The sequence below is a fragment of the Exophiala oligosperma genome (assembly GCF_000835515.1).
Source record: "Exophiala oligosperma strain CBS 72588 unplaced genomic scaffold supercont1.9, whole genome shotgun sequence".
Classification (NCBI taxonomy): domain Eukaryota; kingdom Fungi; phylum Ascomycota; class Eurotiomycetes; order Chaetothyriales; family Herpotrichiellaceae; genus Exophiala; species Exophiala oligosperma.
In genome coordinates this window covers 680,973-705,058 of record NW_015622826.1, presented here as the reverse complement: position 1 = coordinate 705,058, position 24,086 = coordinate 680,973, and the positions used below count along the sequence as shown (strand labels likewise).

The following is a 24,086-nucleotide window of genomic DNA, read 5'->3' as shown; positions in this document are numbered from 1 at the left end:
GAAGCAACTCAGGCACCTGATTGTAGATGATTTTAATCCGAATGAAATATCCAAGATGCCCGCGCCCCCACCTTCAGAGAACAGGAACGCCAGCGACAACAATGGTGGACGACCCAGGCAGCGGTCTCGAACTTCAGTGGCTTGTGCAGCATGCCGTGCTCGCAGAAGCAGGGTAAGTCCAGCATTCATATGGTCACCGTCAGCTCATAACCATGCCTGGATTAGTGTGTGATACAAGAGGGAGCCACTGCCTGCGACCACTGTCGAGCAAACGACACGGCGTGTATCATACAAGATGACCGACGAAGAAGGTTGTGACTTCTCAAAATTGCCAGTGCCAGTGTAACTAATCAACTCCAAGGCCGGTTATAAAAGCCCATATGGAATCACTTGCAGATCGCATGAAGACCCTAGAGGATCTGCTGCGCAAACAAGGCTTACAACAACCAACTGCCGACCGGAATCTCAAATCGAACGGATCAAACGAGCAGAATCAGCTGAAAGGAACGGCACAAAGGACCCCGCCTTCGACGACCGAGAATAGTGAGGCAGTCGAGACTGGGTTCGCCCCTGACGCACACATTGTTCCTACTGAAAGCGTAACATTTGAATCCGACGAGATGCAGCATCCTCGCGTGCAATCTGTGTGTTCCAGCGGTAGCCCACTTTCAACGGCATCTAGTGATGGAATTCTGGCCCATATACTTTCCACTCAGGGTCACTGGACCTACGATGACTTGACTGGAAGGCTCCGATACTTTGGACCGACTACTAACTTCCATATCTACTCCGCCATGAGCACCTGGCCTCGCTCTCTGGAGTGTCGGGACCAGGAGAGATATGGTCTCTTTGCGCTAAGAGACATTCCTCAACAGACGCAAGACTATCTTCTGGACCTGTACTGGACATACTACAATAGCGTTCTGTTCGTTGTCCACAAAGAAGCATTCTTGAACGACATGAGGCAAAGACAGAATACTCATTACAGCGCCTTCCTACACCTTACCCTCCTCGCCATGGGGATGCGCTTCGCTGATACTAGTCTGCCCCTAGTCAGCGATCTCCTAGGATCGGGCAAGGAGACCAAAATCCAGAGGGAAGCCCGGCGCTTGGTCGATTTCGAACTTTCGTCGCCTGGGGGCCTGCCCAGTATCCAGGCCTTGCTGATTCTAGGAGATTTGGAGAATGCTACCGGAAGGGACAGCAGTGGATGGATGTACTCTGGTGAGTGTATCCCGAGGTCTCGGATTGCAACTTGATATGCGTAATCCCATTCATGCATGTGGGAACCACATGACCATGCTTTCCGTCATCTGACACTTTCTTCCTGCAGGTATGGCATGTCGGCTGGCGATTGACGTAGGACTAAACCTTGACTGCACGATGATCGACCTGCCCAAGGTCACCGTGCAAGTGCGACATATGGTGCTCTGGGCATGTGTCACCTACGATACGTAAGCACGGTTTCGGACCTGGGTTCGAAATAGTCACTGATATGCGTAGGTACTGGGCTTTATTCCTGGGTCGCCCGACGGTGATCAAGGGCTCTGATCTAGGAAGCAACCAGCTGTCACGCAGTATGGAACTCATGGCGGAAGCTCTCGACTCGCTTGATGGGGAAATATATCGGTATTTGCTCCAGTTAATGGAGTTCGCCAGGCGGATGACCGAAATCTTCGAGGTTGGTGCTTTCCGGATAGATGTGAAGGCTTACCTCGCGATGGCTGCGTTGGATCGAAAACTCAACGAGTGGTATTCAAACCTTCCGGATCATCTCAAGTGGAGACCGGTAAATATTCAGAACGCGCCTGCGGGTTTCCTTTTGTTACAGTGAGTCAGAACTCCCTTTGAGCTTTTCTCCCTTGGCCTTACCCCCCGCCATTCTAAATTACAGCACTAGCTGCTGATACTTTCGATGATACAGTCAACAGTTTTATGCACTTTTGATTCTGCTACATCGGCCGTTCGCCAATTATGGCCACCCGGAAGCAAGTAGAGTGCCTTCGTCAGATGATGCACCTCCGTATCCCGAGATCAACGAGCTCTCCATTCTGTCGCGCAAAGTGTGTTTTGACAACTCGATCCGGCTCGCGAGGATCTTCAAGTATTATTACTCCAGATTTCAGGGTAGCCAGATGTTCATCACTGGCCTGGATCACGCTGGGACGGCGGCAACAGCCCTGATTGCAGGTATAGCGAGCTTACAGGACCCCGCTGAGCGTACTGTCCCACTTCGTTATCTCCAGGCCATGAGAGATGCTATGAGGAGCATGGGTTCCATCTACAAGGCCGCAGACAGGATGGCCAATGTTCTGGACAAGATTTTCGAAGACCCTGGCTGGGCTGAAGGGCCAAAATTGCTCTTTTCAGGACCACAAACTTCCCAAATGAGTCAAATTCGAGGCTCGCCCACGTCTCTGAAGCGGAAGAGCACGTTTTCGCAGGACGACGTACAACCGCCGCAAGCACATAGACAGCGCGTCCAAGGCTCAAGCCCCAGGCACCCCCGCCACGGGCCGATCAACACAAGCACCTCCAACACTACCAAGAGGTATTACAGGGCGCCCACTATGGATCGAGATCCCGGGTTTGGGCTTGATTCGGTCGTGACGTCCAACAACTGGAGCTTGGGCACCTTTCCTACTATGGGCACAAAATGGCCAACAGATATGGGCGGCTTGAATCTCACTGACCCACTGTTTTTCGACGACGATTTTCTCAACGTCGACCACATATCCAACGACATACTCAGCCAAGATAATGGGCCGGACGTTGCCATATTAGATGATGACGCCAACATAGTGCCCGCTCCTATACCCTCCCTCGACTCGAGTGACACTCCCCACCTAACCGGGCGCCATTCCGGGGTTGATACGTTGAACGGTATTATCGCAGCTCCTTCAGATCAGGTTGTGGAAGGCCCTGTGTCGCCAATACCTTATTGGCCCTCTCGTCCACCACCCAATCGACATCCCTCAATGTCGGACTATCGCAAAAGCGTGAATTGGATGTGAACAATTGGTTTAACTGGACGAAATGATATACTTTAAACAGTTTATAGAGTTTTCAATGTTCTTGCCACACGTCATCAAAATATTCTTCGCCAACTCACCTACATATCGCCAGCAAATGAGGACATACATAAACAGCGTCTTAGCTCTGGTATTGGCAGATTCATCGTAGCTGCCACCTGTTTCGTGTAGCAGAGACACCACATTCCTTCATACTTTTTCACTGTTCTTCGAGCGATATTTCAGTGTCTGCAGGTCTGGCCTCGAGGTCATACGGACCAAAAGAGGAGGTTTATCCCATAGGATGAACATCTTCTGGTTAGCCCAGTCGTTACTTGTGGCGTCAATCTCCATGTCAAAGTTCCAAACGATACGGGCCAAGATAAGTTTCATCTCAACATAGGCCAAGCTAGAATTTTCTTTGTCACTTGTCTGGATTTCCGAGGGGGCGAGAGGCAAGCTTACTTTCGGCCTATGCAAGCCCGCGGGCCTGTGCTGAACGGCTGGAATACCCGCTTGTTGTCAGAGAAGTCCGTGTCGTCAAGCCATCTTTCGGGAATGAAGGACTCTGGCTGCGAAAAGTTTCGTGGTGAACGGTAAGCTGCCCAATGGTTTACCGATACAACGGTCTATCGATGTTACTCTGTTAGAAAAGACATATCCCGTTTGTTGCAGAGAGTTAGAGCATACGTTGGGGGGAACGAAGTTTCCCACGATAGTCTCGCCGGATTCGGGCACTCGGCGCGGGAGGCCGACAGGCACCGGTGGATACATTCGAAGGCCCTCGTCTAATACTGCAAGCATGTACGTGAGGCCATTGACGGAGGTGAGGTTGATTTCATCTTCGGAGTGGAAAGCCTCTCGGACTTCTTTGGTCAATTTCGCCAATTTCTCAGGATTCTTAAGGAGGTAGTATGTCGTGCCGGAAAGGAGGGTGGCAGTGGTTTCAGATCCGGCAATTATGATGCCAAAGGAGGTCGATTTGATCTCTGGGAGGCTCATGGCGAACTCATCGTCATTGTGCTTCAGAATGAAACCCATAAAGTCCGCTCGGTCAGTCTTTAAGTCCAACCGCTTGGTGACCTTCTCTGTTGTCATAGACATGTGTTTCAGTCTGGTCTCCACCAAACGTTTTGGGGGAAATCTTCTGAGCAGTGGCAGTATACCAAGGTGCGCGGCAGCATTGGCGAGCGTCTGTGCCTTGATGCTCTTGAATAGGAGGTCGACCCAAGGATGATACGAGGCTGAGTCAAGGCATCCGAAAGGTTCCGCGAACATGAGATCGCCGAAGATGTCGAAAGTGGTCCAATTGTACCAGGATACCATATCGAGAGAGGCAGATTTCGAATTCGATTCCTCGTGAAGACGCTGGACGAGCAGGTCCACGTAAACCTTGATCAAGGATTCCTGATCTCGCAGAGCCTTTTCCGAAAATGCATGTGAAAGAAGGCGACGGATGCGAGAATGAGCTTCATGGGGCGCTGTGAGGATACTGTGAGCTCCTCCTGGAGGAGGGTGGTAAAACTTCTCGTCTTTTGGAAGCAGTGTATGATTGACTCGATTCGCGTAGACATCCTTCCAGGCACCCGCAGTTATATATGAGAGCTCATTCGGCGAGATGCGAACTATGTCCCCATATTTCTCATGGATGCGCTGAGTATAAAATGAGAGATCCCCTGTGAGAAGAGCTCGATACCAAGGAATCTTGGTGGCGGCGGAGAGCCAAGGTCCGGGATAGTGCCGCAGAGGGTGAAAAAAGACGTTGTATATCACGGATGCCACAAATAGGCAGATTGGCTAGCAAGAAAGACCTATGAGCCGCTGCATAGATGGACTTTGTAAAACAGCTTACCGTGGCTATAGAGAATTGGACAAGTGCCAATACCGTCATTTTCCCGAACGACCCGTATACTTAATTGTTCACCTCTCTGTTCTGAACCTTAGGATGGAGGTGCAAAGGTCAAAGCGAAGGCTTCAGACTGATAAAATAGTAGCTTGGCAGGGCACCATCCTCCTTGCATATGGAAGGACACTGTACGGATCACCCTATGTGGACGGGTAAAAGCTAGGCAGATCAGGCTGGAGATCCCCTGATTCGGGATGAATTATCCCCCACACCCCACAGGGAGAGGCTAAAATCACTTCAACGCAGTTTGGCTGTGATCTGCGGGATCTATTTGCCGACAAGTAGCTAGAAGTTACAAATAGAACAATGCAGCGTGTACGCGTGCCCCCGAGGCCTAACGTGGCGCTTGTACGTCCACGGTTGATACCAGTTTCCGGTACAAGGCACCTGCACCGCGACTTGCTAATACTTCTAGGTATGCATAAGCCTCGGACAGCAGACTACCGAGAGTGCTCTAAGTTGTGTCATTGGCGTTAGACGCTACAAGGATGAACAGTTTTCCAAGCTGGACTCATTGGCGATATTAACACGATGGCCTCGATAGGTTCCAAGCATCAGCGACCAGATGGGCGTCTGCTTCGCGTTCATGATGTCGGGTGCTGGTTTGTACATAGCCGTGAATGGGGACGCTTAGGCTAAGGTAGTATCATGATCGCCGGAACGAGGGTCAATGCGTGTCAGTCCCAGGCACACCCCGTACGTTGTTGCTACCACGTGTAATACCCCTATCTGTCCAGCAATCACCCCGTGGGTGGTGTCCGGGGGGAATCTGGGGGGCTATAGAGCAAGCTGGACCCGCATCTATATGAAGGCTAGTTCCCTCACTTTCTAGTAATTCCAGTAAACTACAAAATCTCTCACAACATTCAGGAAGACGTTTTCTGAGTAAATTTGGCCTCGTAGACATGGTGTTCGGCAAGCCAGAAGAACTCCACGTGGAGTCGGAGCAGCCCCAGCATAGTCAGCTCGCTTCTCTTACCGATCATGTCGCGGTGCACACCGAGACTTTCGACATTAGCGACGCTGCCTTGGGTAACGACCTGTCAGCGAAGTATTTTCGGAATCCCAGATTCATTGGTCTCTTAGTTGTGAGTCTTTTGATTTCTCTACGACCGACAAGTTCCTCTGCTGACTATACTGCTATAGGGTGCAGTGGTTACTAACAATGCTTATATTATACCATATATATATGCCGCAAACGCCACGCCTGAGATTGTCGCCGAGTTTGGTGAATCCATTGCCATAAACTGGATCCCACTCGCCTACAATTTGTGTTACTCAGTCAGTTTGCTATTATTTGGTCGCCTGGCTGATATCTTTGGGCGTCGATATTTCGTGATCGGTGCCAACGCGCTGGCAGTTCTTGGTTGTATTGTATCTGGAACGGCACACAGCGCTCGAACGATAGTCGGCGGTCAGGTCCTCACGGGTCTTGCTGCGGCTGTCCAGAGCAGCTTTACGATCTGGCTTGCCGAACGTTAGTCCACCCCGTATTACACTTCCTTCCCCCACTGTCCATGGCATACTAAGCCGTCATGTGTCTAGTCATACCCAAAAAAATGAGGCCCCTGGTTAACTCGGCGGTGTATATCTCTGCCATGGTGGGGTACGGTCTCGGCCCAGCCTTGACGCGCCAGATTCTCAACGCGTCCAACGGGAATTGGAGATGGGTCTTCTACTTCCCACTCATCTTAAATGGTATGAGTCCTGTCTCGCTTCTTGACGTAGTTGGAACTGACATGGTTGCGTCGAAAGCATTTACGCTAGTAGTTTTCACGTTATGCTATTTTCCTCCTGGATTTAAACTGTTGCACTTAGGCCGATCGCGATGGGAGCAACTGAAACGAACAGATTTTGGGGGACTTGTTCTGTTCACAGCTGGCCTGCTTCTGTTTCTTATGGGCCTCAGCCTTGGTGGCAACCTCTATCCTTGGAAATCAGCACGTGTTATCGCCATGATTGTTGTGGGAGTTTGTACTCTTATGGTTTTTGGCTTTTACGGTATTTCGTTATCCTCATACCCATTTTAGGTATTTGAGACTTATATGGTCAGAAATGTGGTATACCGGCGACCAGATACTACCTACGCATCTGTCTGTTTCCTATTCATGCTTGAAGCCTTTTCACTAACGATCTAGCAGATTCAAAGCTCGCGGATTCCTCTCGATGGTATTGATCGAAGCTGTCAGCAATCACTATCACTACTAACGCGAAACCTAGGTGCTCTGCGCAGGTGTTGGGTCCTGCGTCGTTCTCTCGAGCGCAATTCTCTGGCCGCAACAGGTGAACAGTATTCTACCGGGTAGCCCCGATCACAGAAGCTGGTTGGCAGTAGGTCCACAATCCAGTCTGATGCACTAGCAAGCTAACTTATTGAATGCCGTCCAAACTGCATGTACACTGCTTGGTTTGGGGTTAGCCGGGGTCATTTTGACCTTCGTTCCCTACCACAAATACATTATTGTGGCATGTGCTGTGGTTTTGACTACCTTTGTGGGAGCCATGGTATCAGTTCAGCCTGGGCAGACATCTAAAGCCGCGACGTTCGTGGCTCTCATTAGTGGGTCGTGCGGTATCATTGAATCCGCATCCAGATCCCTTCTTCCTCTTTCCTGTCCGGACGAGGATATTGGCTCGGCCATAGGGATCCTCGGGACCTTTGGTTACGGGTCGTCCGCAGTGGCTAGTAAGCGTTCTAGTCTCAATCAACCTTACTGACAATGTCCTAACTCACGATAGCGGCCATCTATGTGGCAATCCTGACTTCTAAGTTGAAGTCTATATTACCAGCAAAAATCGAATCGGCTGCTCTCAAGGCGGGGCTACCTTCGTCCTCGCTGGAGTCTTTGCTGGTTAACTACTCGACCAACATGACAGCTGTTCCTGGTATTACTCCAGAAATAATGAAAAGCGTAGGGATTGCGGTGGAACAAGGTTATGCTGATTCATTTCGGTACGATACTTCTCCAAGTAACTAATGACATCAGAAAGTTGACCAACAGGTACAGATACGTCTGGTATGCAGGAATTGCTCTGGGCGCATGCTCCATAATCTCGGCCTTTTTCATCCACAACTACTCTGAGCTTATGGTTAGCGAGGTTTCGAGAAAGATGATGTTGAGCGCGAAGGAGGTACACCCCGAAGAATCGACAAGCGAGAATGATGGCGTCTTCTCCCCAAACGATTCAAAGGGCTGATTGATAACCCTGAATTGCTGATCACACCTTAGCTAGAAGGTGATTTCAGCAGATTGCTGGTAAAGCTTAGCTTCAGAGGTCTTGTGTAGCTGTTTCACACTCGGGTCCATTGAGGTGACCCAACTGGTACGAATTGCCGCAAAACTTTTGTTGAGGTTGTGACAAAGTGATGGCCTATCGGATGAATGGATGGATTACGTCTGAGAAAACTATCTGAAAATAAAGTTGTAAGTGCCAATGTGCGCCATGAAAGAGTGCAAGTTCTTGCTCTACATTTCCAGTCGGATTTGTGGTCACAGGTCAAGATTGTAGATTCGCATTTACTGTTTCCACCCTCATCTTACGACGTCATGACCAAACGATAGTTGGCTCGGAAAAATCACTACCCTCGAGTCTGATCCTCCCCCTGTAACTTATGCTTGATAAACATCATCACGTATATGAACTTACGGTGTGCCGCTCTTGCGACTACTCGCATTCGATTCGGAGATGTACCCTGTTGATCGGGCCGATTTATTCGGCATGTACCTTTCAGCCCGGAATTTCAACGCTTTATACGAGCCCCGCTGGAAAAGTATAGGCTGCGGATGTGGCTTTGAATCAAGTTGAATTATCGCGGCGGGACTAGGTAGGCTACTTGAATAAGGAATGTCAACTCCACTTTTATGGCGCGACACCAACTCCTGACCAGGAATCGGATGCGTGGTGTCTGTTACTTGGATAGCACATTGCTGCTTCGCTCATGTCAATGCGATGATACTGGCTATGCAGCACTTCCAGCGCTGCATCGGGTGCTTCAAACCGCATACTTTTAAGCAAGATTTTCAGGCTTGAGTTGTGATAGCTAATATTCATCCTATTCCTAGACAGCTATAGCTAGCTGTCTAATCGAAGCAACGATCAGTCCAACATATAGTTGCCGCTGTCCGGATTCTTTTCAGAGTCTGAGGCAGTATTGATCAATTTTCAGCAGCCCATGATGGCTCGGTCGGAGGCGCATAAAATACGCAACGATCAATCACGAGAGTTGTTCTCGACACTCGAGAAGACGAGCATCCTACCACCAACCGGGAAGATGATCCCGGCTCGTGCAACGGATCTGAATATAAAACATGCGGTCGAGGAGATTCCAAATAGCAAAAATGCAAAAATCCATTGGCTCGGAGACCGGACTTCTACAAAAGTGCTACTTTATTTCCATGGTGAGAATACTTCAACCTCCAGCAATTCTAGCCAGAAGATGATATGCTCAAAACCTATGCTAGGGGGCGGTTACGCCATGCCTCCGATCGATGGTCACATCATCTTCCTGAAGGCATGTATTGATCAAGTATTTGAAAAGACGGAAGAGAAGCTAGTTGTAGCACTCCTGGAATATGGTATGTATTAAAGTCCTGAAGGAAAGGTATGAATGCCACAGGTCTGAGAAAAGCCGTGATCAGCTCTTTCAACCGTTGAAAAGTACCCAACCCAACTTCTACAGGCAACGGAAGCCTTGCGATTTGTTCTTGCCGGAGGATTTGAGCCAGCTGATGTAGGTACACCTCTCACATGAAGTCTCATCAACACCTTCGTACGTGAATTCAGGTACTGAACGAGGCATAAACAGGTGGTTATCGGAGGAGACTCCGCTGGTGGTAACATGTCTCTGGGCCTAATTTCTGAGATCATGCACCCACTCGCAGGCCTGGCGCCGCCTTTGTCACTGGAAACCCCCTTAGCTGGTGTGCTCCTGATTTCGCCTTGGGTCAGTTTCTCAAACGAGTTCAGGTCGTTTCATGTAAATACGCCGACTGATATCTGCACACCGGCCCTGTTGGATCAAATGGTCGACGCGTTTGTCCTTCCAAAGGACCGAAATAATTGGTCAGAGCCATACCTGGCAGACCAGTCTTGGTGGACGGGCTTCCCAGCAAAAGACGTGTTGAATATTTGGGGAGAACTTGAGATGCTACAGGACCCCGTGAAAGAGGTTGGATGTAAGCTATCCAAGGCTGGCGTGGAAATCACGAATGTCGAATGTCCTCTCCATGTGCATGTTGATTGTATGCTGGATGCTCAATCAGGCCTAGAATATGGACTCATGGCGACTGAGATCTGGGACTGGCTTGCCAAAGTCTATTCACAGTAATGCTTGACGCAAAGATAATGTCGAGACTACACAATCATGAGAGCTTTCTGCTGCTTTGAAAGATCCGTGCTTCCAGCCAAAAACTCCTCTGTACGATTCTTGTCGAGAGTGTTACAGATCACGTGCCTGGCCGCCCCTTTCCTTCGGCCGAGCATCGCAAGTAGGTTACTCGAAGCATTTAGGAGATCCTCTGCACAACAAAATGGAACCTGATGAGCGAAAAAGTTTACTTGTGGGTTACTCGCCGAGTTATTACTGGGTTGTATTTTGACCAAATGAGAAGTGGACGGCCGCAGCGGAATCTCAAGTCAGGGTGGCCGACTTGACAAAACGAAAGAGTGCTCAGTAGTATTCGTAGACGGTTTTGGCGCCTGCTTTCTTATTTGAAACGTTCAAGCTGTGGAGCTGTGTTCCCGCGGTCTTGGTCATCCTCAGGTCGACTTGCTTTTTGGCAATCAAAATTTCCATTGTCTTAGGTATACATCCATCAACTCTTCGCCCACAGGCTGTAGCTGGCGCATTGTTTGGCTAGCTGTCCGGGCCCGTATGGTCTCCCAAGGCGGTTGCTTCCAATCTGACAGTGCCGCCAGACCTTGCAAAAAATCTACTAGTTTGACTGCGGGCGTGTTGACAATCGCCTCGTCGGTTATAGGGATTTCTTTGACCATGTTGACCCATTCGGCGAAAGAGACAACCTTGACGGCGAGATGTCGATGTATGGCCGGTAAGAGAGTTCTCCAAGAAGTTGGCGTGGGGTTGATCAAGTGGAAAACCTCACACCTCTGGTCAGCCTGGGTACTTTGGCGTGTTTCTATCATCTCAACAATTGCATTCGCGGCAAGGTTCTAAATTTTCGACTTAGTTCAAGATACATAAGCACTCTCAGGAGGGCTTCAACTCACCACAGGAACCCAATCGATTGGCATGTATGAGAGGCTGTCGGGTATTGTGGCCAGCTCCTTAGACGACTTCAGAACGATTGGGACCCAATCTTGCTTGTTCCAATATCCTGGTCCATATGATGGTCCTCCGATTTGACCTACCCGGATGATTGTGGTCGGGATACCACATTTCTGAGAGGAGAGGTCGAGGATACGCTCCGCTACAAACTTTGACAGCCCGTAGCCCGAAGGAACAACAACTTCTGTGTTTGGTAACGAGGCCTCTGGACAAGACGCGCCATGTTTGCTATGGAATCGGCCTATTGTCGAGACGGAAGATATGAAAGCCAAGTGTGGATGACGGGGGCTGTCATGGCTAAAGTCCACTAGCCTTCTCACACCAGCTATGTGCGTTTGCTCGAACGACTCGAGAGAGTGATTAAAATCAACTTTCCAAGCGTTGTGAATGATGATGTCAACATTTTGTCTTACTTCGGTGTACTGCTTTTCATCGAGTCCGAATCTATTTTCACCGAAATTGGCCTGCCAGAAGATGAGTCTGGATTTCATTTCGGTGGGAAATGAGAGTTCTTTCTGTTGGAAGCTCTCTTTAGCTCTGGCCAAGGCATCCGCTGATCGATTAAGACAATATACGCATGCGACACGAGGATCTCGGAGAAGTCTGTCAAGTATGTAAGTGCCCAGAAAACCGGTACTGCCGGTCAAGATGACGGTGTGTTTAGAGGGTGGCTGTACAATGTCGTCGATGAAAGGAGGGAGATCTGCCGTATATTTATCGATGAGGCCATCCAATTTGCTGTCTAAATCTGCGTCAATGTCGGCAGCCATATCCTTGCTGACCATGTCATCATAGATAACATCATATACGAAGTCGGCAATCTTGGCTATCGTCGGAGTATTGTAGAGCTTGGCCGCGGTGACGAAAGATCGCCTGGTGTCATCGAGCTGTCCGATCGCGCCTTGGAGCATCGTTGCAAGTCGAAGAGTTTGAAGAGAATCGAGTCCTGCTGAGAAAAGGTCCGACGTAGTTGATACGGCAAAATCAGGCATCGCTTCCTTGACAATTTCCAAGATGAAGGTGGTAATCTGTTCTAGACTAGGGTTTTCTGGTAACTTTCGGCCGTCGAGAGATTCTCCTCGCGTATAAATCTCGTCAATCTCCTCGGTATACTTTGAAAGAGTAGTCTTACGTTGAATGGATCCTTTTGGAGTCAACTTGAAAGGTTTTTCTCGGGTTGCAACACAGATGTGTGACTGCATGACTTGACCGTGGGTTGGCAGGTGCTTGTTGCCTTCTTCAACATACGGCCAGATGCTTTCAATAAAACCTTCCTTAGTCTGTTGGTTGTCCCACATCTCCCACTTTGGTTCAATTAGCAACGACGACTGAAATCTAGCCTGTCCGAGGACGAGAGCTCTGTGGACACTTGGGTGCTCTTCGACATGCTTCTCCATGTTGATAGGATTAAACTTTTCTCCGTTGCTGAGAACAATTACGTCGTCTCTCCGGCCGTTATAGAGCCAGAGACCATCCCTGAAAGGGTGCTTCGTGAACAAATCTTGCGTTCTATACTCTTCGAGCTCTGGGAAACTGTGGAATACTGCATGGAATTCGCTCTTAGCTTTACGCCATACGACGGCCTCAAAAAGGCCATCGCCAATCGGTTCCATAGCTAGGCCATACGCGGGATGCCACTCAACATATTTATAGTCGTCCTTTGACTTTGGTATCAAACACGCGACAACACCGATCTCGCTGGTTCCGTAGACGCTTGCTAGTCGTGTCAGCTCTGAAACCCGCTTTGCTACCAGCGGTGACAGTGCCGCTCCACCTGAGATAGTTGTTCGTAGGTATGAGAGTGCCGACTTGCCCTCATCGGAACGACTCAGCTCTTCGATCAGGGACGGTGGGAGAATTGCTATCGTAGGTCTAGTGGTAGTGATAATATCTGTAAGTATTTCTGCCGTGATAGGCCTATCAGGGCCAATAACAACAGGAATGCCGTGGAAGATCGACTCTTGAAACATATAGAGGCCCATTAGATGATAGAGAGGGTTGATACAGAGGGACCGCTCATCTGGTGCCATGACCGTCCAGACGGCTCTGCGACAATCCTCTGTCTCCGGGATGAGTGAAAATTTGTCCTGAACACCAATATACCCGTTGGTCATAGGAACTAGCTTCGGCAATCCTGCAATGAAGAAAGACATAGATTAGCTAAACTTCGGATTTTGACTCAAGACAGCAATATTTACCAGTGGAGCCAGAGCTGTGAATGATTATGGCTGGCTCACGTTCGGCAGCATCGTATGTCTTTGTAAAAGGATATGGTTCTGATCGTTCTGCCAATATCTCGGCCACTGTCGGAACTTCCCAGAAGCGGACGTGGCTGGCTTGTGCCTTTAATTCATGTATCTTCCCCCGCCGTTCCGAGCTGTAGAAGAAGTCTTTACAACCAGTTTCTTTGATCAAATGGAGATGGCCTTCAAGAGAATTTCTCGGAGAAGGAAGTAGGATCTACCAAGTCAGAAAATGCGCGCGATACTCACAATTTGTTTCTTACCGGATGGCCTGTTTTGATGCTCGCGATGGTAAAAAAGGCGTATCGCAAGTCCGTTTTGCCCATATACGCCACCACTTCCGTGGTAGTACTTTTTCCTGCTGTCTTCTCGATCCACCAAGAAGTCCAATCAACTGCCTGCGAGAGCTGCTGGAAATTCAGATCGGACCATCCCTGTCGATAGTCATCACCATCGTCGTGATAGGTGGCGAAAGTTTTATGTGGGGAATTGATGCCCAGACTTTCGACTACGTGAGGCAGAAGTCTCTTGCCAATCTCCTCACCGGGGCTGGCAAACTCTCCCATCTTCAAAAGCTTGATAATCAGCCAAGGTTGTTTGAAAAGGCTCTGATTGCGGGAACGAAGAAGTGTTACTATGCTCAGGGCTTCAACAATCAGTCTTTGAGAAGCGAGAATAGGGTCAGCAACTAATGCAGGGTTCCAAACAGTAAAATGAAGAATTTGGCGTTGTTTGGCCAAGGATAAACGTCTCCGGCATGCCTCTCGGTTCTATCGGAGGGCCAGAGCCTACTGCCATTGGTCAGCACTCGTACTCCCCAGGTCGTCTGTTACAGGGTGCCACATAGCCTGGGTTCGGCTGAGCAGCTCCAGGATCCCGGGACTCGATCGTAACACACTGGTCTACATGACTGAGGCTAATTTTCTTCTAGACAATATGGTTTTCCTGCAAGAGTCATTTTTGTAACACAGGTCGGAATCTTGCTCCAGGTCTGGTAACATGAGCTTAGCATTAGTTGGGTAGGTGGCTTGAGGCTATCAAATGCAACTGGACTGACTTCAGCTGCACCAGAGTGGCATTTGTGACAGGAGCTGGCGGGGGTATTGGTAGAGCTTGTGTCGAACAATTTGTACGAGATGGGTGCACACGGCTCCTCATCACAGACCTCAAAGATGATCACCTTGCCGAAACTGTACAAAGTGTCAAAGGCATCAACCCTGAAGCAATCGTCGTTAGCAAGTCTGGGGACATCACCGACAATGAAACAATTGACAATCTTATAAAGCTTACAGTTACCAAGTTTGGCAGATTGGACTATGCAGTGAACTCAGCTGGTAAGTATTCCACGAAGTGCCCGTCTGAGACATTCTGTTCACGTGTTATGATGCATGGGCAGGCATAATAGGGAAGCAGAAAGAAATCACCCAGCTGAGCCTTGACGATTACGACTTTGTTGAAAGTGTCAATGCGCGTGCAATATGGCTATGTGAGCGAGCGCAGATTGCACAAATGCTCACGCAAGAACCTCTTCCCACCCAGTAAAGACGTTCCTTCTTGCCACTGCTAGTGGTCGCACTGATTTAGAGCCAGTGACGGTCGAACCGGTAACAAAGGGGCCATTGTCAATATATCATCGATGTGTGGTTTAATAGGGCTTCCGAACTCGACGCCGTACACCATGTCAAAGCACGGTAAGGATGTATCAAGTCTCGCCTGCATGATCCAGCCGGGCATACTGAGTAGCTGATTGCATGCAACAGCTGTGATAGGACTGGTCAGATCTGACTCTACCACCTTCGCGAGGCAAGGGATCCGTGTGAATGCGCTTTGCCCAGGGTGAGTGGTAACTGTCTCTTCGCACAGTCGCGCGTTGATTGACAGATCGGCGACGAATCAGGATCATTGACACTGGTCTGATCAGCCCGCAAGTACGCGATTTCACGATGGAGTATTGTAAGAAATTTACCCCCATGGAGCGGCTGGGAACTCCTCAAGAGGTAGCCGATGTCGCTTCCTTCCTAGGTGAGTTGATTACAGTTTCGCTCAGATATTCGATGTCCTTCTAATTCACATACAGTTTCGAGCAGAGCAACGTACATCAGTGGAGCTGCTATTCTGGTGAGTGAATACAATCTTGAACCAATTCTTTGCATCTGTGCGTACAGAGGTTAATTTTAGCTAGGTGGACGGGGGCCACACAGGTCAGTAGGGAGGTTCTCCGGAGGCCTTCACTGCATGTAGTGCACTGTGTCGGAATTTTTCCAGGCAAAGTGTAGAACACACAGCAACAGCTTACAGACAGTATTTTTGGCAGCTATATAGAACTTGCAACTGGTGTAAAGAGAGTTTTGGAGGTTGCGGTTCTCGCAGATAAGTCGCCTACTCAATTGGGGTACTTGGCCTGTCGTGAGGTTCTGTGGCAGTACTCTTGATTAAATACGACTGTAGTACAATACATACAAGTTTCGCCTCTTTGATGTAGGATGCACATCCGAGAGAAAAACTTGCAACTTTATTCTCAAAAGATCAGGTTCCCGTAAGAGCCTATTAACAGCCCATTGTACTCCAGGTTCTATCCTGTTACAGACGTGCTGTCGAGTTGCCAACCAGATACGACAATCTAGGGGGATATATTCTAGAAGAAAGTGATGGTTTAGATTTTGGCAAGTAAGCGCTGGCCCTTCTGACGCTGCTGGACTTCTTCACGAACCCATTCCCGGAGGACTTTTCTTTGTATCTTTCCGCTTGCAAGCTTTGGGATCTGACCGACAAAAGAAACTCCACCCCTGAGATATTTATGTTTCGCCACCCGTGTCTCAATCCATTGAGCGATATCTGAGGGAGACACTTTCTGTTTACTCTGTTCTTTGAGGACAACATACGCCTTAGGCCATTCATTGTCATCGCTATGGTAATTTGTTAGCAGTCCTCTCGCCGATTATGGAGAGCTCGTACAGAGTAATACCAACAACCCCTGCATCAGCCACATGCTCATTCTCAAGAAGCTTAGCTTCCAATTCCGCAGGGGCAACCTGGAGTCCGTTCACCTTAATCAGCTCCTAGAACGAGTCAGTCGTGGCAGCAAAAATCTTGATTGATGTCTTGCCTTCTTTCTATCCACAATCCAGAATAATCCCTCGGAGTTCTTGATAGCAACATCACCAGTCTTGAGCCACCCATCCTCATCAAACAAGCCTTTGGTCGCCGACGCATTTTCCCAGTATCCAAGGCAAACATTAGGGCCCTTGATCAGAATCTCACCTCGGTGTCCGGTTGACACCTCATAACCAGCTTCATCGATCAATTTTGCTTCCATGTTAGGGAGCAGAAACCCCACACTGCCAGTGTTCTCTACCATTCCCCCAGGTATAGATGTTCCAGTGCATGTGAGTTCCGTCATTCCCCATCCAAGAGTAAACTTGAATCCAAATCGTTGAGATATTCGTGTCTGGAGCTCGAGTGGGACTGGGGCCGCTCCGCAGACTACCTCTCGTACACTGCTCAAGTCGTATTCCTTGACCTCCGGTCGCTTGTCTAACATGATCAAGATTGGAGGCGCAATCTGGAGATTCGTGATTTCATACTGCTGAATGGCACGCAAAAATTTTCTCAGCTCAAAACTTTCCATGACATAAACCGGGATCCGCAATTTGCAAGCCATTAGAATGGTGTAGAGCTGTCCATAGGCGTGATATAAGGGCAGAAATCCGAGCCAGCGCTCCATCGCTCTCGTTTTAAGCGTCAGGTGATAGCGGATGAATGTTGTCTGTACGATGTTGGCTATGATGTTGCCATGCGTCACCATGACTCCTTTCGGAAGCCCGGTCGTTCTATAATAGTGGTGAGTCTATGGGCACAATCAAATACCTGGGACCTTTCCACCAAAGTCTTCGCCAGAAAAGCCGAACACATATATCTGCTGAGCTAGACTGACCTGGATGCGAGGAGCAAGGATTTCGAGGAGGACCAAAAGACTACTTCTACTTACCCAGAGGAGTAATTGATCGTGGCAATTCGAGCTTCTGCCTCCTTCGAGTCGTAATTGTCCCATTTCCAGCAACTGGCCTCACTAGAGCTTCCAAAATAAGTCCGCCAATCCTGAATCCCTGGTGATTGAATTCCATCTTTCCCGTCCGAGAATAAGATGAGGCTAGATTCAGAGAGTCCGGCCTCCTGCGCGGCTTCTGACGCCGGCCCCAACAGTTGAGGGTGAACAAATATGACTTTGGCCTTAGAATCCTTCATTAGGTGAACCAACTCCCCAACTGTGTACGCTGGATTGAAACCAGTGAATACCGCGCCATACCCAACAGTGGCAAGGTAGATCACGGGGACATAGATATGGTTGGGGGTGAAGACCGCCACGACATCGCCACGTCCTATACCTAACCTTACGAATCCTGCAGCGACACGTTTGACTAACGACAGTAGCTGATTCGGCGATAGAGCAGAGAGTTCATTGTTGGAAGTGATCCACAACGGCTTATCATCGTCATCCGCTCCTGTCGGGAACAGATAAGATAAAAGGTTGGTCTTAGGGATGTCTAGGGCAGGGAAGGGGGACTGGGAGGGCATGTTGGAATGAGCAACGAAGCCACCTCACGAAGAGCTCGTATGAAACAATACTTTGAAAGATATAAATGAATCCTTCCCGGAACAATGTCGACAGCAAAACAGAGGTTCTCAACAATGTCCTTGATTTCTTGAAAGTTCCTATAAGCCTACCTTTAACGGTAAATCTGCCATCCAGAACAACAGCAAGAGACACAGGAGGTTCGTATGATGAAAAGTGGACCGCATTTCGACACGGCCCAGTTGGGTCTCGTCGCATAGCTAGTGAGGCGTGGCCTGGTGTCTTTTGGCTATGCAACATCCCAGAATTGTGGGCCGGCGTCATTGTTCCGTAAACTCACCTCTTAGCCACCACAGGCACATTCGGTGGCAGCCTGTGTTCCGATGATATCACTTTGTGCCTGCTATAGTTAACCGAAAGTCAACAAACCACTCCATAGTAGTCAGCACTTACCGAACGCATTGTCTCTCCAGCCAAGCAATAATGACGAAAGATCAAATAACGGCAGGATTTATCAGATTCGCGAAGCGAACCATCCAAGGCCGTGATATATACATCAGAACGATGAGCAAGGGGGAATGCTTACCAACGCAGCGTGAAGTTTGCAAAACTCACCCCAGATAGGCCCGCCATGAGCATGCTAGCACACTTGACTGACGTGAGAGCAAGAACGGGATGATCTTGATAGCACTCCAGCCCACAATCGCACACTTCTCGTCCAAGGAAGCACGACAACTTAAGGGAAATCTATTGCAGATCGTGACACACAATCTGAACTAGTAAATAACTACGAGCCTCGGCCTCTTAGCCCCGAGTCGATCCATGTTCAAGTCATAGCTTCAATTTGCCGGTATTGGAGACATTCGGAAGTACTTGACAAGTTGTTGCTTCCACCATTTGGAAGAAAGATCAGTCAATTGTCCACGGATGATCCGAATTCCGGACATATGGGCTCAGTGCAAACACGTCATCAGCCAGGGTTGCTTTAACATGCCCATTGCCCAGGAATGCGAACCTGTTACCATATCGGTATTCAAAGTCATAGTCCTCCATTCGAGGATCCTTGATCGTTTTGAGGAAATGAATCGTCTTCCAAAGTCAACTCAGCTCTAGACTGGGAAAACAGGATAACCTTACCGGTCCTGGCCATAGGTATACTCGGTTCTTGACCTTACCATCTTTAAACCAACTCCGGCACTCTTCCTGCCAAACCGTCGTTTTATGGAATTCGTCGAAGTGCTGGTAGATATCATCTAGAGCCTGCTGCTTCACTGTGGCAGACAGTATACCCTCCGTTTGCATTTTCTTGATCATCTTGATCGAGTACTCCACCGTGGTTTCGATTCCAGGAATGAGAGTGCCGTTACTCCACGTGGCGCCAGGACCCTAGTAATCCTTAGAGATCGTAGGAACCACCAAGTAGAGTTGACAACAAGACTTACCACGATAGTGAAATAGTTAGGGAATCGTGGTGCAGAAACCCCTAAGTACATATTGCACCCGGAACCCCAATCTTCGTCAATCGTCTTGCTGCCATTAAAGACCTGAAGAATAACATCGTTAGTCACGAGGAAGTGGCCCTAATTAATAACACTCGCCTTGAAAGCAGGCTTGAACGCAGGCTGAAAGCCTGTTGCACAGACCAATATCTCGACCTTGTGCTCCTGCCCAGCCACTACGACTCCGCTTTCGGTGACCTTGTCAATATCTCCAAACACTGGAGTGACATTTTCAGTCACCAACGCCTCCAGATAGCCATCAGCGGGCGACACTCTTCTGCACCCAACTGACCACTTTGGGATGAGGAATTCTTTTATCTTTTCGTTGCCCGGCCCAATCCTGCGGATCATCTCCTTGGTTATGACATCCCGAAATGTATTCTGTAAATCAGAGCCTTTCATGTACATCCCGAACAAGGCATTGATTTCTGCCTCAATCTCCTTGCGAAATCGGAGATAGTAATCAGGATCTTCTCGAAAGCGTTTCTTGTTCTGTTCGGTGAAGGTATACTGACGCTTCCCGGGATCTGGAGCATCTCCGCCTCTTAGAGCAGCTAAGGCGGCTTCGTAAAGAACAATATTAGCACATTCATGTCAGACAATGGGCATGGACATGAACGATAATATATAAACACTTACTGGCTCCGAAAGGCGGACTGATCCAAGTCGGACTCCTCATGAACACATCGACATGCTTCGCAACTTTCTGAAGTTCTGGGATTATTTGTACGGAAGTACTACCGGTTCCGATCACACCCACTGTTTTATTTTTAAAGTCGACATCGTGATTCCACCTTGCTGAATGCATGATGGAGCCTTTGAATTCGGAAAGTCCCTGGATATCGGGCCATTTCCAGGTATTGAGGATTCCAGTCCCATTGATGAAGACATGCGCCCAGTCGTACCATATTTTATTCGTAACCATGTCTTCGAGGGTACTATCCCATCTGTCACTATGCGTCTGATGTAGTTGCTTACCGGGACTTACATATTCCAGATGCCTTGATTTCTGTCCCAATTAATTTCCGTCACCTTGGTGCGTAACTTCATGTACTTGTGTAGATCTACAGTTGTGATGTTAGGTAGAGACAGTCGCTTTTCTCAAATGTATATATAGCTCACCATGGCGTTTAGCGAACCCCTCGAAGTACTGTTGGATCTCACTCCCGTGAGCAAAATAATGCGACCATTCTGGGTTAGGATCCCATGAAAATGTGTAAAGATGTGAAGGTATGTCGCAGGCAACACCAGGATAGGTATTCTCCCACCAGGTTCCTCCAAATTGCTCATTCTTTTCGAACAGGGTCAGTTCCCAAGAGTTGGCCTCCAACATTCGCTCCATCTTGTAGGCACAGCACAGCCCAGTGGCTCCTGCTCCGGCGCACGCCACTCTGATCTTGCTGGGTTTGGAATGATATTGGTCCAGAACTCGATAGGGCGATGGAGGATAATCGAAAGTTCCAAGTCTCTTTCCTCCATGATCCGTACCATTTGTCGTTTTGAGAGCGGGAGCCATTATGCTATAAGTTGTGACTCAATTTGCTTGTAGATTCTAGAATCTCGGAGCCGAACGCAGGTTCTGTGAGGAATGTAATAGCTCTCACTTCAAGTGGAGGATCACCAGATATGTCAAAACCGCTTTGATCTCTGGCGATGATAACACTGGATGTCCTCGGACTACTCGGATTGTCTGTCCCGGCTTCCAGTTACCTTGTGCCTCTCCAAACTACACAATCATTGCTGGTTGGCAAGATGGATTACTATTTGCAGCTACAAAGAGTGGTGTTTTTAGCCGACCTTTGAACGGCATTTGCCATTCCATAAGGTAGCCTGCCATCGCCCCCATCAGGGCTCGCGCAACCAGCGTAGTTGGCTAAACTTAGCCGGCCAGAAAAGGGCGTCAATTATCCACTTGCATAGACATCGGACTGATAAGGCTCTACTTACTCTCTATTTGGGTTAACAAATGTGTTACATTCTGTAATGAGTCATGTCTTTGGCCAGCCGACTCATTTATCTGTATACAGGACGAGTTACGGAGAATCGACCTATTGTACTATTTAGTATTCCATACAAGGCTTTCTGACAAGCGAAAAATAGGGTTCGCGAAGCAGGCTCGGTATCCATGGCAAAACATCTACAAAACCATGTCGATGTGCAGGCCCTCAAGGACTTCTTGTTACAATGTGGAGGGTCATCAGTTTAGAAAGGTGTCAGAGGTCTGGAGTTCCGAGCCGTTTGGGAATTTGCCCCACAGCTGAGAGTAATTCATCGAAGGAGCCAATTCTGGTATTATCAGCCTATGTTTATCCGGACCCCGGACCCCGGACCCATCAGGCCCACCAGGTGTGTTGAGCCACTCACATGTAACTTGAACATCGCCCAACTACTGATGAGCCGCTCTCTGGAGCTTCGCATGATGTCCCTTGCTCCCCAAAAATGATGAGTTGGACGCCTCTTGGCTTTCGTTCGAAAGTCACAGATGCTCGTGTCACAGCCTCAGCGACTCCAGATGACCTGTTCGAACAACCCCAGAGCGGGTACGACAATTTTCCCCTCCTCGTCACTGGGAAGGTAACTCAGTAGCAGAGCAAAGATGGAAGACCCAGCAGCTCAGGTTTCTGGCAGCACCGTTGAAGTGGATATGGCAACAGGAACCAACTCCGGTCGAAGGAAGGGCAAAACCACTCCAATGGATGCCGCGAAGCTTATGAGAAAGCGTGCAACAGATCGAAGATCTCAACAGGCGTTCAGAGAGAGAACAAAGCTGAGGATAACAGCTCTGGAGGACGAAGTTGCAAAATCATCCCGGGCCACTGAGGCTGTCACGCAAGAGCTACATGAACTGACATTGCAGCGTGATAATCTTAGGACTGAATGCATTGAATGGAAGGAAAAGGCCAGAGAGACGTCCAAGCTGCAGGCTCAGCTGCACAATTTGGCGAATAAACTCGACCAAATAAGAGCAAGAGGGTCAGACCAAGATCCCGAGGCATTTTCTACACGACAGCCCATGCTCACAGGAGCCTCAATGGCACTTTCCACGAGCTCAGGAGATTCTAATCAGGACAGAACCACCGACGACTATCCCAATGTCCAGAGCCAAACGAGGGACGATCAAGGGACTTCAGTAGAAGTCCATTCCACTACAGCTTTACTTCCGCTAGACGTGCTATCGCTGTCTAAAGAAGCAAGGGGGAGCTCATATGAAACGAGCAGATTTGCTCGGGAAGCCTGTGCTGTTGTATCACCGCAGCCTCTATGCCGAAGTCGTTGTGCAAGCTACCCTACGGACTCGGCGGACTATGAATCGGGTTGCATTCCAATGTCGACTGGCCAAACTTCTCCACGGCACGGGGCTGCAGAAATTCTTCAACTTATCAGCAAAGATCCTCTGAGTATGGAACTATCGGAGCTGTACACTGGAGCTGGACTGTGCACCCATTGCGGCGTCACGGGGCTAACAGAAGGTATATAACTATGTTGCAAACACGATGAAGTTCTAGGAGTTACTATTAGATGTAGCTGATTGGTGGAATAGATGTCTCTATCGGTGATTCTGCACAGGAGCCTCGTACATATGCCTCCCCTGAGATACAATTCCAGCAATTGCAAGCTGATTCACCTGCCTGTTGGCAAGGAGGCCAGAGCCCAACATCCAGCAATCAGTTCGATCTCTGCGAGCAGCTCCCTTATAATCTCAAGCCCGTGGTACCCGGCGATCGCATTCTCCAAAGCCTAGTGGCATCTCGACGAAGTGCTGCTGCTGAAGGTGTCCCGTGGGACGAGCTGCTAGGTCCAGAGCTGCCATGCTGGAAAAGCCTAATTGCGCCAACACTCACATCCTGTGGTCACACTATCTGTCAAGCTGTATTCGACATTGTGAAGGCTTACACTGGCTATTCGGGAATTCCAGAAAAGGTTGCCTCTGCCTACATCATGTATACATCAGTCACGGTAGGTCAATCCATGAATGCAATTCCACCACAACCAAAAATATAACTTATGATAATTCAAGTGGAGGATGTCTCTTAAGCGAGAAAGGTTCGATAAAATGCCATTCTGGATGCGTCCGCGACCGATTCAATCACAGGTTGCTCATCAAGCATGGATAGACAGAGTTCCTTGGTAAGTCATTTCGACATATTTGCCGACCACTTCTGTTACTGATTGCAGTATTTGATAGGCCCTCAGTGAGGGAGCTGTTGGTAAAAGACCAAGAATTGTACCATGTGGAAGAATTTGGAGCATTCCATTCCACCTCTGTCTCCGTAAACTGGCCCTATTCATCGGACTGTGTTCTTATCATTGCCAATGATGATACGATCAGTCAAGGAGATAAGATGCTCAAGCTGAATCCAGCCTTTGAGGAGCACATCAGGGACATTCGTAACTGGACCGCAGGGCCCAGGTTTACTCAAAGATACTCTGAACTTGCCGACGCAGTCAGACAGGACATCACAGATGGCTGTAGTAAAGGTTGAAGCTTCTACCGTCATCATTAGGCTGGGTATCACGTTGCGTTTTCCACTTCCGGGGACAGAGCTATCTAATGCTTGTCTTGG

At 48.9% G+C, this 24,086-nt stretch overlaps 3 protein-coding genes across 3 annotated transcripts; all 3 read left to right on the top strand.

Moving 5' to 3' along the window:
* Positions 1-101: 101 nt before the first annotated feature.
* PV06_08849 (uncharacterized protein) lies at positions 102-3,014 on the top strand (the record flags this gene model as incomplete). Its single annotated transcript, XM_016410227.1, has 5 exons — positions 102-172; positions 362-1,224; positions 1,334-1,454; positions 1,504-1,830; positions 1,925-3,014. 5 exons carry the CDS (start codon positions 102-104, stop codon positions 3,012-3,014), a joined length of 2,472 nt encoding a protein of 823 aa, XP_016259249.1.
* Positions 3,015-5,822: 2,808 nt separating this feature from the next.
* On the top strand, positions 5,823-10,246 carry PV06_08848 (uncharacterized protein; the record flags this gene model as incomplete). The annotated part of the gene is made up of 14 exons (XM_016410226.1): positions 5,823-6,005; positions 6,064-6,394; positions 6,463-6,615; positions 6,688-6,918; positions 6,971-7,010; positions 7,059-7,086; positions 7,138-7,219; positions 7,283-7,603; positions 7,657-7,870; positions 7,926-8,049; positions 9,086-9,317; positions 9,381-9,494; positions 9,558-9,649; positions 9,725-10,246. The coding sequence occupies 14 exons, from the start codon at positions 5,823-5,825 to the stop codon at positions 10,244-10,246; spliced, it is 2,667 nt and encodes an 888-aa protein (XP_016259248.1).
* A 4,202-nt stretch (positions 10,247-14,448) lies between these two features.
* PV06_08847 (uncharacterized protein) lies at positions 14,449-15,658 on the top strand (the record flags this gene model as incomplete). Its single annotated transcript, XM_016410225.1, has 8 exons — positions 14,449-14,468; positions 14,521-14,783; positions 14,846-14,987; positions 15,040-15,140; positions 15,210-15,285; positions 15,347-15,471; positions 15,527-15,567; positions 15,632-15,658. The coding sequence occupies 8 exons, from the start codon at positions 14,449-14,451 to the stop codon at positions 15,656-15,658; spliced, it is 795 nt and encodes a 264-aa protein (XP_016259247.1).
* Positions 15,659-24,086: the final 8,428 nt, after the last annotated feature.